Source organism: Oryzias latipes, chromosome 7 (genome assembly GCF_002234675.1).
Source record: "Oryzias latipes chromosome 7, ASM223467v1".
Lineage (NCBI taxonomy): Eukaryota > Metazoa > Chordata > Actinopteri > Beloniformes > Adrianichthyidae > Oryzias > Oryzias latipes.
The window spans coordinates 8762286-8775232 of NC_019865.2; the positions used below are offsets into that span (position 1 = coordinate 8762286).

Genomic DNA, 12947 nt, shown 5'->3' on the forward strand with positions numbered 1-12947 from the left:
GCATATATATCTCTTTAATTCCTTTGATACTTATTGATGCAAATGGCTTCAAAACTACCTTAGTTGAGCAAAAACACAAGTCATCTTTTTTGTATATATAGGTTGAAACAAATTCGGAGATATAGATGTTGAGGTTCTCCTTAGGAGTGACCAGGTTAGACAGGATAAGGAACGAGTACATCAGAGGGACGGCTCATGTAGCTTGTGTTAGCGACAAAGTCAGAGAAGCCAGACTGAGATGGTTTGGACATGTTCAGAGGAGGGATAGTGGATTTATTGGTAGAAGGATGTTGGAGATGGAGCTGCCTGGCAGGAGGGCAAGAGGACGGCCAAAGAGGAGATATATGGATGTCTTAACAGAGGACATGAAGTTGGCTAATGTTAGGGTAGAAGATGTTCATGATAGAGTGAGGTAGGAAAAGGATGATTCGCTGTGGCGACCCCTGATGGGAAAAGCCGAAAGAGAAAGAAGAAGAGATGGAAACAAATTCAATGTGTAGGGGTTAACCCCCCAAAGCACGTTTGTTTTATTCAAACTGGAAGACTTAATAATAAGAGAGCTTCCCAAGTCCAGATCCACCAATGCACTGTGAGGTTTCCGTAACAGTTTGATTCATTCCTGTTTGTTATACTTGTTCTAAAAACACTGAAACCCTCACGAGACAGCAGTTAAGAGCCAAACTAGCTCGAGTCCGTTTCAAATTGAAGGAGTTGTGGCTGACACAAAGTCATAATCTCCACCCACAGACACTTTCAAAGAAGCAGAAAATGGAGCCCAAGGTGGAGGTCAGACTGTTGCGACAGTCGCGTGAGCCTCGTCTAATCCCCACTTAAAGTTTACGACTTCTCTACTTAGAAGTAATCCAATCTTGAGACGACACAAGGAGGAAATGTGTAACTGTGTCATGTCTGGCCCCAGCAAGTAACTCACCTTGTGGGAGTCTCAGGACAGACAGACTGTAGGTCACCAAAGCAATCTGGGCTAAATCTTTACTGATGTCCTTCTGCAAAAACTCCAGTATGGCTCCTAACACTTGTTCTCCTTTAGCTCGCTTGGATTGATCTGATTGGGAGAAATTTTTTAATACATTTAAAGTTTTTTATGCTGTAAAATCCCATTGTGTTTAAAAAAAAAGAGGAGATTTTATCTAAATGCAACCAAAAATTAATAATGAACTAATTTGTTTCAATTTTTAACAGACACAGCTACAGAGGGCGCCAAAAAAGTTAATTTATGGTAGCTCATGTCTGTTAAATATTTCAGTGTGAGCTTTTTCATGAATGTTTCATTGCTGGTTTGATGTGCACTGACACCCATCGCAAAAACGGAGTCCATGCAAAATGAAAGAAGAAAAGTGAGTGCGAGATATGAGCAGAACATTTGTCAGCTCTTTATCAACCCGAGGCCTTAACTCATCTGACCTGAACTCTGATTCACTCTGTCTGACAGCTTGAGACGGCCTCGCGTCCCTGAACTCGCTGACATTTCCACGCAGACCCTCAAATATGTCTTCTTCCCTGAGTGCCTTTGCTTTAGGATGGGTTCAGGGCAGCAGAGGCGTCCTGTTCTGAGGCACGGTGGCATTCCAAACTACTCTGTACCCGTTGTGGTGGCAGTGATTACTACACCATGAAAGCTTTTCATGCAGTGACGGCATGCACATTTTCTTTTCCAGCGTTGACCTTTATGTGCTTTGCCCACCATCGTGGTATGATGGGGTGTGTGTTCCGAATGACTGCAGTTTTGCAACAGCTGTTTATGAAAATGATCTGTAATTCTCTGAGTTTGACACAAAGATGTGAGATTTGAACCTTTTTACCATCGAATGTACCAAATTGTATCATTATTGTCCAGAAAATATTCCATATTTTTTATATTTGTTTCTTTGAAGAGCCACTCCAATGAAATTTGTGTTTTTGATATTTTAAACAGGCTTTTGTTGTATTTTTGTCATGATGGAGGACATAAATTAAGAAAATTAAAATTTCAAACTGTGTTCACGAGTATTTTTTCTTTATTCAAATCAGGATGAATCGACAGCAAATGACATAAATGCCGTACAAAAAAGCTCTCTTTTGTGACGCAGGAAATAAAATGGGCTGTTAAAGTCTTCCTGCTCCGCTTTATGCAGACGCAGACAAGTAGACACACCAAAGTCTTCGTTTTCCTCGCCTGCGCTTGCATCTGACTCAGAACTGTAAAGCTGGATAGCTGTGAAAACCACACGTTTTTGGATTTTAGCTAAAAACCGCATAATTGTTATTAAAAGACCACCGGAAATCCTTTTAAAATTGAATCAAAAGATGATCAGAGTGGGACTTTAAAAATGGAAAACAAATATACATATTTTTACATAAATTATTTTTTGCACAACAGAACCGTCAGATTGTTATCTTTGAATTTTTTTTAAACATTTTTTTAGTGCAATACAATTTTTATTCGAAATTGAAAAGTCAAAGCTGTTGTTTTGTTTGTTTGTTTACGTGAAGATTATTTCTCACCCACTTTTGGTTGTGTCACATCCTATTTCCCGTCCCAGCCTGCGAGTTTGCATTGCCGCTAAAAGGCTTATCATTGTATGTAGGGCAGCAGCTGTGACAGAGGGCAGTAGCACGGATGTTACCCAGCCAGAGACGTGTCCACAGTGGTCTCCAGTCAGCCGTGAGCGTGCACAGACGTAAATCTGGGTTTTAGCCTTCGGATTGCACAGCAAGACAGATCAGCTATATATATATATATATATATATATATATATATATATATATATATATATATATATATATATATATATATATATAATAGCTGATCTGTCTTGCCGTGCACTATAGAATGAATATATAAATATAGCTATAATGGCTCTAGTTTAGAGCATAAGCATGATAGATTAGTGCTGTGGCTTTCAAAAGCACAAATCTGACTTGTTGATGAATACTTTTGTAGATCACATTCAGACAGGACACTGGACGAACCATGGAAGGTATTCGACGACATGGCAGAATTTGAGTTGCTTTTCTTGTAGATCTCCAGCAGTTTTGTCAGATGATCGTACCAAATACGTGCCACCTATAGAAAAGGAAAAAGAAGATAAGATGACCAAAATCAAAGTTAGCTTTTGAATTATAACACCCCACCAGTGCAAAGTAAAGAATCTTAACATTTACAGGTTTCATATTTTATTATTTGGGCAATCTATAACATGCTAACATCATGTAGTATTATAAAAAACACCCTATTCTAGACTCCTGCAGCGTTCTTATGTTTTGAACCTCTCCTTACGTTAAGTGAACAGGAACTGGCGATGAAGGACCCATAATGCGGGAGACCAGGCTTAGTGGCAGAAACTTAACATTTAATAAATTGACCAGAACCTGACAAAAACCTTAGGCATGACAAAAGGGATGAAAAAGCAGAACAGAGTGGATGACCTGACAAGGATGAACTAAAAACAGACACGTAAATAGACTGAGGGTGATTAACCAAATGAAGCCAAGTGTGGATAATTAACCTGAGTCAGGAGTGACTGATAGTGGAACAACGCAAAACATGACCAAGACCAAGAACACAGCTGAAAGAAAGAAAACTAAAACTACAAGAAACTAAAGCACAGGATCCTCACATTAAGTCTTAATTGAGAAATTCCATTTCTCATGTCTTAAAAGTCCCACTCCAATCAACTTTTTATCTATTCTAAAAGTCTTCCTAATTATGATTAAGCACTTTTTCGCCAAAATCTGTGTTGGACATAGTCTCTGCAGAGCGACAAGAGATCATTAAGAAAAATTGGCCTCTAAGTTGTGGCGAGACCGCTCGCAGGGAGCAACCTTGCCCCCCCCCCTTTCCCATTGCTGAGAGCTCTCCATTTACAAGCTCTCCTACGAGCCTACAGCCCCTCACAACCCCAGCCTAGCATTATCAATGCAGCAAAAATGGCCAAAAGTAATGAAGCTATACAGCCGTATAGTTTTGAGCCAGGTACCAGCTTTGGCGAGAAAGACGTGTCTGCCAGTAGATGCATCAAAATGGAGCCTGTGGCCTGCACTATGTATTTTCAATGTCACTAATAAGATCTTTGGAGAAAAAAAAAAGTTTTCATCTGCTCCTAATTCACAGCGATTTGAATAAAGAAATGCAATTTTGAGCTCAACTTACTTTATATATGTCCTCCACCATCAGAAAAATGCCAAAAGAATGTGTTAGAAGTGAAATTGTCATTGAAATGGGTCTTTAAATCTGAACGTTCCAGTCTGCTCTGATTTTTCTGGTTAAAAATGGTGAAGCATACAGCAGTTATGGGTTTGAAATTAGCCAAAGTAGCTGCCAGAATGGCCCTATGCCAATCCAATGGTTGCAAAGTGATCTATAAAAAATAGAGGAGAGCCTACAAAAAAGGCGTCTGTGAAAGTTCAGTGCCAGAATTCCCCACACATGTCTCTTTTTGAGATGGAGCTTGTAATCTTCGTCATATTTAATGTGTAGTACACAACGTACCTCCTGATACAGGGAGCGAGTCATGACCGTTTTCTTCATTTTGGCAAAAACATCAACCACAAGAAAAAGACTGCCAGCAGTGACTGTGCTGTTCACGCCAAACTCCACGGTGGCAAAGAAAATCTGTTAAAATCAGAGAAATTAGCATGTCCACACAGTAAAACATGGCTTTAATATGGTGGAAAAACTGGTTTAACTTGGAAGTAATAAAAACTAGGGGAACCGATTTGAACTATTTAAACTCTGCGCAACATATTTTAAGCAATACAAGTTTGTTGGAATCTACTGGACAAAAAAGAAAAAAACAGCATTGCATGTTCTAAACATTAAAGAGCAACATGATGCACGCTTTAGATTCCTGCTCAGTCAAACATTGACGTCATTTGCAAAGTAAAACCGGGCATCTTCCAAGTTTCCAGTTGCTGCGTGAAGGCAGCCAAAGTTCCTGTTCAGGCGCTGGAGGAGCGAGTTACGGCATTCAGGAGTCTCCAGCAGCACCCACTCCGCCTGGGACAGGAGCTCTGCTGCAAGTGCCAGATTACCCAGACCTTAAAATGTTCAGACAAACACAAAAATCCTCACAACCTGACACAGACAAATCACAAAAAAGAAGTAATTGGGAATTGTTTGAGCTGAAGAATCAGTTTGTGACGGTTTCTCACCAATGTTTGCCTCGGCAAGAAGCAGAAAAGCATGGGCCTGGTGAACAGACTGTGGGCCGTGGACATCCTCTGTGTATCGTAAGCACAAAAGGGCAGCGGGCAATGCCTCTTGGTGTTTACCCTCAAAAAGCTTGCTTTGTACCACCAGTGTGCAAATCTCAATCAGCTCCAAACCTAACTTAGTTTCCTTGTCTGACTTCAAAGAATATTACGAAACAGTTCATGGAAGTAAACCACAATTGCTCAATGGAGTCGTGCATGAACCTGTAATTTCCTTGAAATTTTATTTAATAAAAACTGATATGACATGATGTAAAAGGCTCAGACTGAGCAAAAAGAACCTGATTCTCACCAGACACTTTTTTAGCTGCACCTTAAAAGGACCAGGTTGGATCCCCTTTTGCCTTCAGAAATGCCTCAATCCTTGGTGGCATAGATTCAACAAGGAGCTGAAAACATTCCCCAGAGAATTTGGTCCATATTGACATGACAGCATCACACAGTTGCTGCAGATTTGTCGGCTGCACATGTATGATGCTCATCTCCCGTTCCACCACGTCCCAAAGGTGCTCTGTTGGGTTGAGATTTGGTGACTACAGAGACCATTTGAGTCCAGTGAACTTCTATTCCTGTTCAGGGATCCAATCTGAGATGATTCCAGCTTAATGACATGGCACGTTATCCTGCTGGAAGTAGCCGTCAGAAGATGGTCAGAAAGGGATGGACAAGGTCAGCAACAATACTCAGGTAGACTGTGGTGTTGGAACCAATTGGTACTACAGGGCCCAAAGTGTGCCAAGAAAATATCCCCACACCATTACACCACCACCACCACCAGCCTGAACTGTTGATAGAAGGCAGGATGGATCCATGCTTTCATGCTTTTGACGCCAAATTCTGAAATTCGCCAAATTTGCCATCTGAATGTCACAGCAGAAATGGAGACTCATCAGAGCAGGCAACGTTTTTCCAATCTTCTATTGTCCATTTTTGGTGAGCCTGTATGAATTGTAGCCTCAGTTTCATGTTCTTAGCTGACAGGAGTGGCACCCGCTGAGTTCTTCTGCTGCTGTAGCCCATCTGCCTCGTTCTGTAGTCAGAGTTGCTCTTCTGCAGGCCTCGGTTGTAACCAGTGGTTATTGGAGTTACTGTTACCTTTCTGTCAGCTGGAACCAGTCTGGCCTTTCTCCTCTGACCTCTGGTATCAACAATGCATTTCTGCCCATAGAACTGCCGCTCACTGGATATTTTCTCTTTTTTGGGCCATTCTCTGTGAACTCTAGAGATGGTTCTGGGTGTAAATCCCAGTAGATCAGCAGTTTCTGAAATCCTCAGACCAGACCATGCCAAGTTCAAAGTCACTTCAATCACCTTTCTTCTCCATTCTGATGCTCAAACTGGACTGCAGCAGATCGTTTTGACCATGTCTACATGCCTAAATGCATTGCTGCCATAAGATTGAAATCTGTGTTAATGAGCAAATGGACGGGTGTACCCGAGGAAGTGGCCGGTGAAAGTGTATCTGTAGAACATCATCTAATGCAACTGAGGGTCAAATATTATTCACAAAGTTAATCTTTTCAAATGTAAGGCATACATTTATACCTTTTTGAGCGATTCTCCTGTAACCCTTGTGCTATCCTATGCACTTTAACATTGGGAGTTGGGTCATCTAGACCCACTAGACAGTGCGGTAAACCTTTTTTCTTCAGTGATTTGTGATCTTCATTGGTGTCCATGGATTACATGAAAGCTTTCCACCTTTGTCATGGTAGGGAGAACATGTCAATGTAAGGGTGGGGTCAGCTAAGATAGCACAAGGGTTAAGGTGTTGGGGTCTGGTGTTTATGTGCGGATGGGAACAAACAGTTTGGAGATTCTTTCATGGATTCCCACCCAGTCGGCCCGCTGATGCTCAGCATGAGTACAGTGACAAAAGACTGTGCTGAGTCACATTCTAAAAATCTGAATAAACGCTCTTTGTGCTATCAACTGGAATTTTGTATGCAGGCAACACAGTGAAAACGACAGCACAGTTCTCAACCAAATTCTCATTGCATTCCAAAAAACAAAATATATTTAGGAAATGCCACGTGGGTGCATGGAGGTCATCTAAATTGCATGCTACTGAAAAACTGCTCTGTAATTTTGCTCATCCTACTCCCGTCTTCTGCACATTACTGTGGAAACTGCCGGGGCTTTTCATGCATATTTCTTACTATGGAGCATGTGGCTTCACTCCTGCCTTTTCACTGCCAGAGAGAGGGAGTCTGCCCACGCCTTTCATCACTACATCACTTGTGCAGCCTGTGATGTTGCAGCCAAGTTAGAAGCTCAAAGCATTCAGTCTTTTTCCAGCTAACCTCAGGTTTTAGTGTGATAAAGAATCTAATAGGAGACATAAATCCGTTGACATGGTTTGTTTTGCCGGATAATGTTACGGTTTGAATTGAATGAAAACACGTGCTTCTTATTTTTTATTCATTTAAAAGGTGGAGAGACAACATGGAGAGACAACAGGGAAGTGGCTGCAGGCTCCATGAGCTTGAGAGCACCATGCCTTTCCACAAAGGATAACCACATGCTCCTCTTCCCTGCAGTGGTGATGAAGATTACACCCTGCGTGGGACCCGTTCCTTTACAGCCAGCCCGCATCCCCGCTGCACGCTGAATGTGTAAATACCGAATGCAGAGAGGTGAAAAAAAACACATATAAACCAAGAAGCCATGTCAATGCAAAAGAATATTAATCATCACTGCGCTAATTTAATTTCCAACTGTGTCTTTATCTGAGTGCTGACGACTCTGTCACGTGACTTTTTCGCCAACGTGGACCTGAATTTTACAGGGAAATAAACACGGTTTAAGTCGCCACCTAGTGGCCAAACTGGTGGCAATTAGTCCCAATAAAATAAAATAAAATACAATAAAATAAATGAATGAAATAAATTAAAATTAAAATGTAATAAAACGGCTTAGTTAAAACGCTACTGACATTTTAATTTCTGTAAGGGCACAGTTTTACTTACCAGTAATTCATCCAGATAGATTCCATCCTAGAAGTAGGTGTAAAGGTTTTCATCTGGACTTGGTTTTAAAAGTTGAAGACGTTTCACCTCTTATCCAAAAGGCTTTGTCAAGTTTACCAGTAAAAGGTGACCTGCCACATGGCACACTGAAGGCAAGCTGGACTCTGACAAAGTTCACAGACTTTTTCATTCCTTTGGGAAATGCCAGAGGAGTTGCTTTGCATGTTTGCCCTAAATCTAAAGGCCTGTCTTCCATTACCTCTAGAAATACCAGATTAAAACTGTTTAGCAAACAACAAAAGCTAGTTTACAAAACTACCAACAGTTTAGGAAGTCAACAGTTTTCATGGTAACAATTCTGGCTCTATAGAAATATTGTATAGCATTAGATTTGAAATAATAATAATAATAATAATAATAATAATAATAATCTGTGTTATTACTAACACTTCTAATAAAAAACATTTTAACATGCTTCAAATAAATTAAAATAATTTTTCAATTACACAATGTATTTAATGCAATACACCTGATCAATTATGTATTCAGTTTTAGGAGCATCTGCTTTTTCCTGTCTAGATTAGAAAAACATAGTATGCCTACACTTGAAGTTACTTTTATTAAGTATATTAATTATTATTTTAAGTGAAGTATATTTATAACTCATCTCGTATGTCAGTGTAAAAGCTGTACATGCGACAATAAAAGCTATTCATTCATTCATTTGAGTCAAAGTGCAAGTATAGCAAGTTTACCATTGACCATGTATGAGTAGGAACCAAATACTTTTCAGACTAAATTGGAAAATTTTAAGGTTATGACATAGAGATAGTATATAAAAAGTTAATTCAAGTATACAGCCTCACTTTTTTAATTGACTAAGTAAAACTTGCGCAGTTGCAAATTATGAGGCATTCCTTGACACTCACTCTTTTCTTTGCATGTTTGGAAATGTTTGACATTTTCATGCTGTCTATTAAACAACTTAGAGATGCTTTGTATAAGTTTGCCTAAAGTTTCATATCATCCTCTTAAGACCCAAGCTCCTTTTTTATTTTGTGGTCTAAGGGCCCCAGCTTATCAGAATTATGAAACCCACAATGTGATGTCTGCGTATGTGGACGCCAGGTCTCAAGAGGTTAAGAAAAAAATATACATATATATGAATTTTTTGTTAACATTTAAGAAATAGTTTCAAACTTCAGCCACTAAACTTTTCCCAAAGGATCATGGACAACAATGTTCAGTGTTTATTCAACTTCCAAGCAAAAGAATAACAGCTTTATTTTGCTGACTCTGCTACTGTCTGGCTATTCTTATAGTTGAAAGTTCCTTTTTGTGGGGCAATAAATTCACAACTCCAGACAGGCTGTGAATGAAAAAGGAATCATAGCCACACAAATGGAAAGTGTCATACCGTGTAAAGAAATTCAAAATGTTGGCGTGTGGTGGTGGTTTGCGGTTTTTTAAAGAGGTTTCATTCACTACAGAGAGATCAGAATCTCCAAAACTGCTAATTATGGCACCAAAGACATGGGAAAGATGGACGCCGTTAGGCCTATAACACCTCATTTAGGTATTCTGACTTAAACATTTCATAGAAAGTTCAATACAATCTTAACAAGCTTAGTCAGTGTGTAAAATAAGAATATTCAATGTATTCTTTACTTAAAGAAAAACTTAAAAACAGAAAAAAACACTGCCAAAATATTTGTTTCCTGACAATCTGGACCAAAATGTGTCTAAAGTCTTATCTTGAAGGTGTACACAATACTTGCTTTGTCTTCTAAAATTAATATATAGCTACATATATAACTTTATCGGAACAAAAATATACATTTAATAATGACAAAATTTGGATGGAGAATGTAAAATTATAACATGAAGGGTCAAATACAAGCTTTGCAGTATAATTTATAGACACAATGAACCTCATTGAATCATACAAGCTTTGCTACATCATTCTTCATTTGAGTTGCTTTATTTCCAGCGCCGGTATTGATTTTTTCCCTCCCTCTGTCTCATCATTCTTTCTTGCGCAGGTGGATATAAATGATGCCACTGCACAGCAACAGAGGGACACACAGCCAGGCCAGGATGAAGCAGTAACCAAAGCGTCCCGAGCTCAGCTGCTTGGAGTCGGGGAGGATTTCCGTGACGTGGAGCGTGTAGATGAGAGCAGCAGAAAAAGCGGTCAGACCTAACAGAATAAAGCAGAAGTTTTTTTTTGCAATTTTCGATTAATTTCATTTTTTTTTTCAGTACAGTGCTCACACCAGCAGAACATGAATGGAAATATCAAAACAATAAAAAGCAAGCAAAGAGATAAGGACAAAGATATTTTCTTATTGAGATGTTGAGGGAATTGGCACTTTTATAACATAATTAAACATGCTGCTGCATGACAAATTATGATAAAATTTAAACATACATGTTCCCCTATTAAAATAATGCTAATAATAGTATGAATTATTCATTCATAAAAGCACTTTTACTATGGTAAACAGGAGGTTTTGGTGTCTTAAATGACCCACTCCAATAAAAATTTTGTTTTTGGTGTTTTTAACTCTGATGATTAAGGAAATACATTGATAAAAACAAAGAAAAGCTTTGAATATTTCTTCATTCTGATCTATCACTTGGAAAAATTGTAGTGTGAAATAGATCAAAAGATGATTTAACCTAAATTTAGAATCCAGCATTGTTTTTACTTTAGATCTTTCTCAATAATCAAAAAATAAATGTGATACCTGCAAAGACCTGACACAGCCCAGTGAAGTAGAAAAGTCCCCCCTTTGACATGGTGAACAACTGGCCCAGAAACACCAAGAAGGAAACCGAGGAGAAGACCACTGAGAGAACCATGAGCACCTGAACAGCCTGCAGCCAGTCTGTCAAAAGAAACCATTAAAATCAAACCACAAGTTTTGAGATATGTCCAAGTTCTCTCGTACATTTGACCCATTTAGATCATTTTATCTATGCTTTATTTGATTTACCTGTTTCTTTTGTAGAAGAACACAACCAAGTCTCTGTGGAGTTGTCAAACCTACAGTTGTACCATAGGTCAGAGTTTTCCATGCTGTCCCACACCCACCAGGACTACAAACAAGAGATTCCACATGATACAAAGACTCTGATATGTCACACTTTTCCCCGCCAAAGTGTGCATCACGTTGGGAAAACGTTTGCTACCTTCTCCATGGTTGCAACGAACAGCATAGCCAGTGTGATGAGATGGAGGAGGGTGATAAACATGAGCAGGTACGCCATTTTTAGGTCCCTGCTAAAAACACACAAAGTCAAAAAAAAATAAAAATATTGAAATCAGACTTCCCCAGCAGCAACGGTTATTAAAAGAATTAGGAAGGACATAGTGTAGGATGTGTTACTCAGTGCCAAAGTGAAAAGCAGAGTTGGGTAACTTTCCTGTTTTGCCTTGAAATGGAAAATGTGAGAAGCCATAGAGAGTCATACTCTGTGTTGTATAAGAGCATCTTTTAAAAGCTGGTTATTTCTGAAACGTCTCTTTGACAGATTGATGTGTTGCTTCCATACGGTCGGCAGCCGTGTAAATATTCTGGGTGGACCCTTTAAAGGAATCAAAACATTTACTCAATTAACCTCCCCGACCTTCTGAATAGTTGTTTTCATCTCACAGGGTAGATGGTCTGTAACTCTGCCACAATTTGGATTTCATTGAAATAAATCAAAGTTAAAAAAAACAAAAACTGTTATTCTCCAAAAAACTGTCTTTTAATTTGGTGAATATAAAGATTTATGCCACTGGTGGGAATAGTTCCAAATTACAATTGAATAGATACTTGACAAAACAAAGAAGGAAAGTAGAAGACATATAGAGAAAAAAGAGAGGATGAAATTATCTGTAAAGATCTGTATCTGCAGAAGCCTCCCATTTGGGTGGGTGGTGGAGTCAATTACTGCAAAATGATGTTATTCTTCTACAGCTCTTCTGACTCACAAAAGTAAAATATACAATTTTGGAAAAAGAAATGCAGTTTTTCATACGAATTTCTTTTTTTGAGTTTAAAAAACAACACACATTTGAGGAGTAAAAGGTTTCAAAACTCAGAAAAACAAAGGTGGAAATGTTTGAGAAAATAAACGCACTTGAAATTATGAGATGTTACAAAGAAATCCTAAAAATCAACATTTGAAGTGAAGATTTACTAAGACAACGAGGGATAAAAGTCAAAGAAATATCAAACTCACCTCGGATATTGCTTGTTCTCTTCAATCAGACCTCAGCAACTTGGGAGCAACTTCCAAACTCAGTACGACTTGGTCTCTTTTGGTGGTCAACACTCTTTCCAAGCTTTGCCACACCCCCTTTATTTTTCTTTTTTTCAAGTCATTCACTCTAAATTTTCCAAAGAGAACGCCCATTTCCTCTGAGCAAAACAGAGCTCCCTTATGCTCTGCCTACTGCGTCTTAGAGTGCATCAACATCCCAACAAGTCCTAAAGGAGACCCACCCATAGAAAGCTGGGGGCACACAGAACCACATGAAAGGATTTCCTCTGTAAACTGTTCGCTCTGAACCCATTAGGGGGAGACTCAACCCCATCTGCATCATGTTTCACAACTTTACAACTTTATGGAGTTAGATGGAAATAGTTTTGTTCCAATAAACTGCAAATAAAAGCAGGAATATCCGGAGGAAACTACTCAAACTAAGCTTAAGTAATATAGGACTGTGTCCTTTTGGAGTCATGGAGTTCTTTTTGACCCGGACCAGCCTGTGAT

General features: G+C 39.1%; 2 protein-coding genes across 3 annotated transcripts; both read right to left on the minus strand.

Moving 5' to 3' along the window:
• Positions 1-848: 848 nt before the first annotated feature.
• On the minus strand, positions 849-7806 carry zmynd12 (zinc finger MYND-type containing 12). The gene is made up of 8 exons (XM_023956241.1): positions 7657-7806; positions 5152-5347; positions 4868-5037; positions 4490-4612; positions 2859-3064; positions 1423-1568; positions 932-1063; positions 849-868 (listed from the first exon to the last, which is right to left on the minus strand). Exons 1-8 carry the CDS (start codon positions 7804-7806, stop codon positions 849-851), a joined length of 1143 nt encoding a protein of 380 aa, XP_023812009.1.
• A 1601-nt stretch (positions 7807-9407) lies between these two features.
• Positions 9408-12535, minus strand: LOC101169697 (epithelial membrane protein 3). 2 transcript variants are annotated; one of them, XM_004070364.4, is made up of 5 exons: positions 12414-12535; positions 11376-11466; positions 11180-11282; positions 10931-11071; positions 9408-10380 (listed from the first exon to the last, which is right to left on the minus strand). In XM_004070364.4, the coding sequence occupies exons 2-5, from the start codon at positions 11451-11453 to the stop codon at positions 10205-10207; spliced, it is 498 nt and encodes a 165-aa protein (XP_004070412.1). In that variant the 5' UTR covers positions 11454-11466; positions 12414-12535; the 3' UTR covers positions 9408-10204. The 2 variants fall into 2 exon arrangements, with proteins under 2 accessions (XP_004070412.1, XP_011475216.1); XM_011476914.3 differs by having other exon boundaries at positions 11376-11463; positions 12414-12520.
• Positions 12536-12947: the final 412 nt, after the last annotated feature.

Coding starts and splice junctions, on each gene's coding strand:
- zmynd12 (XM_023956241.1), bottom strand. CDS start 7,806: ATGCGGGCTGGCTGTAAAGGAACGGGTCCCACGCAGGGTGTAATCTTC. Junction 5,348..7,656: donor CTTCCCTGTTGTCTCTCCAT/GTTGTCTCTCCA, acceptor TATTCTTTGAAG/TCAGACAAGGAAACTAAGTT. Junction 3,065..4,489: donor CTCGCTCCCTGTATCAGGAG/GTACGTTGTGTA, acceptor CCTTTTCTATAG/GTGGCACGTATTTGGTACGA.
- LOC101169697 (XM_004070364.4), bottom strand. CDS start 11,453: ATGGCGTACCTGCTCATGTTTATCACCCTCCTCCATCTCATCACACTG. Junction 11,283..11,375: donor TCGTTGCAACCATGGAGAAG/GTAGCAAACGTT, acceptor TCTTGTTTGTAG/TCCTGGTGGGTGTGGGACAG. Junction 11,072..11,179: donor TTCTTCTACAAAAGAAACAG/GTAAATCAAATA, acceptor TTCTTTTGACAG/ACTGGCTGCAGGCTGTTCAG.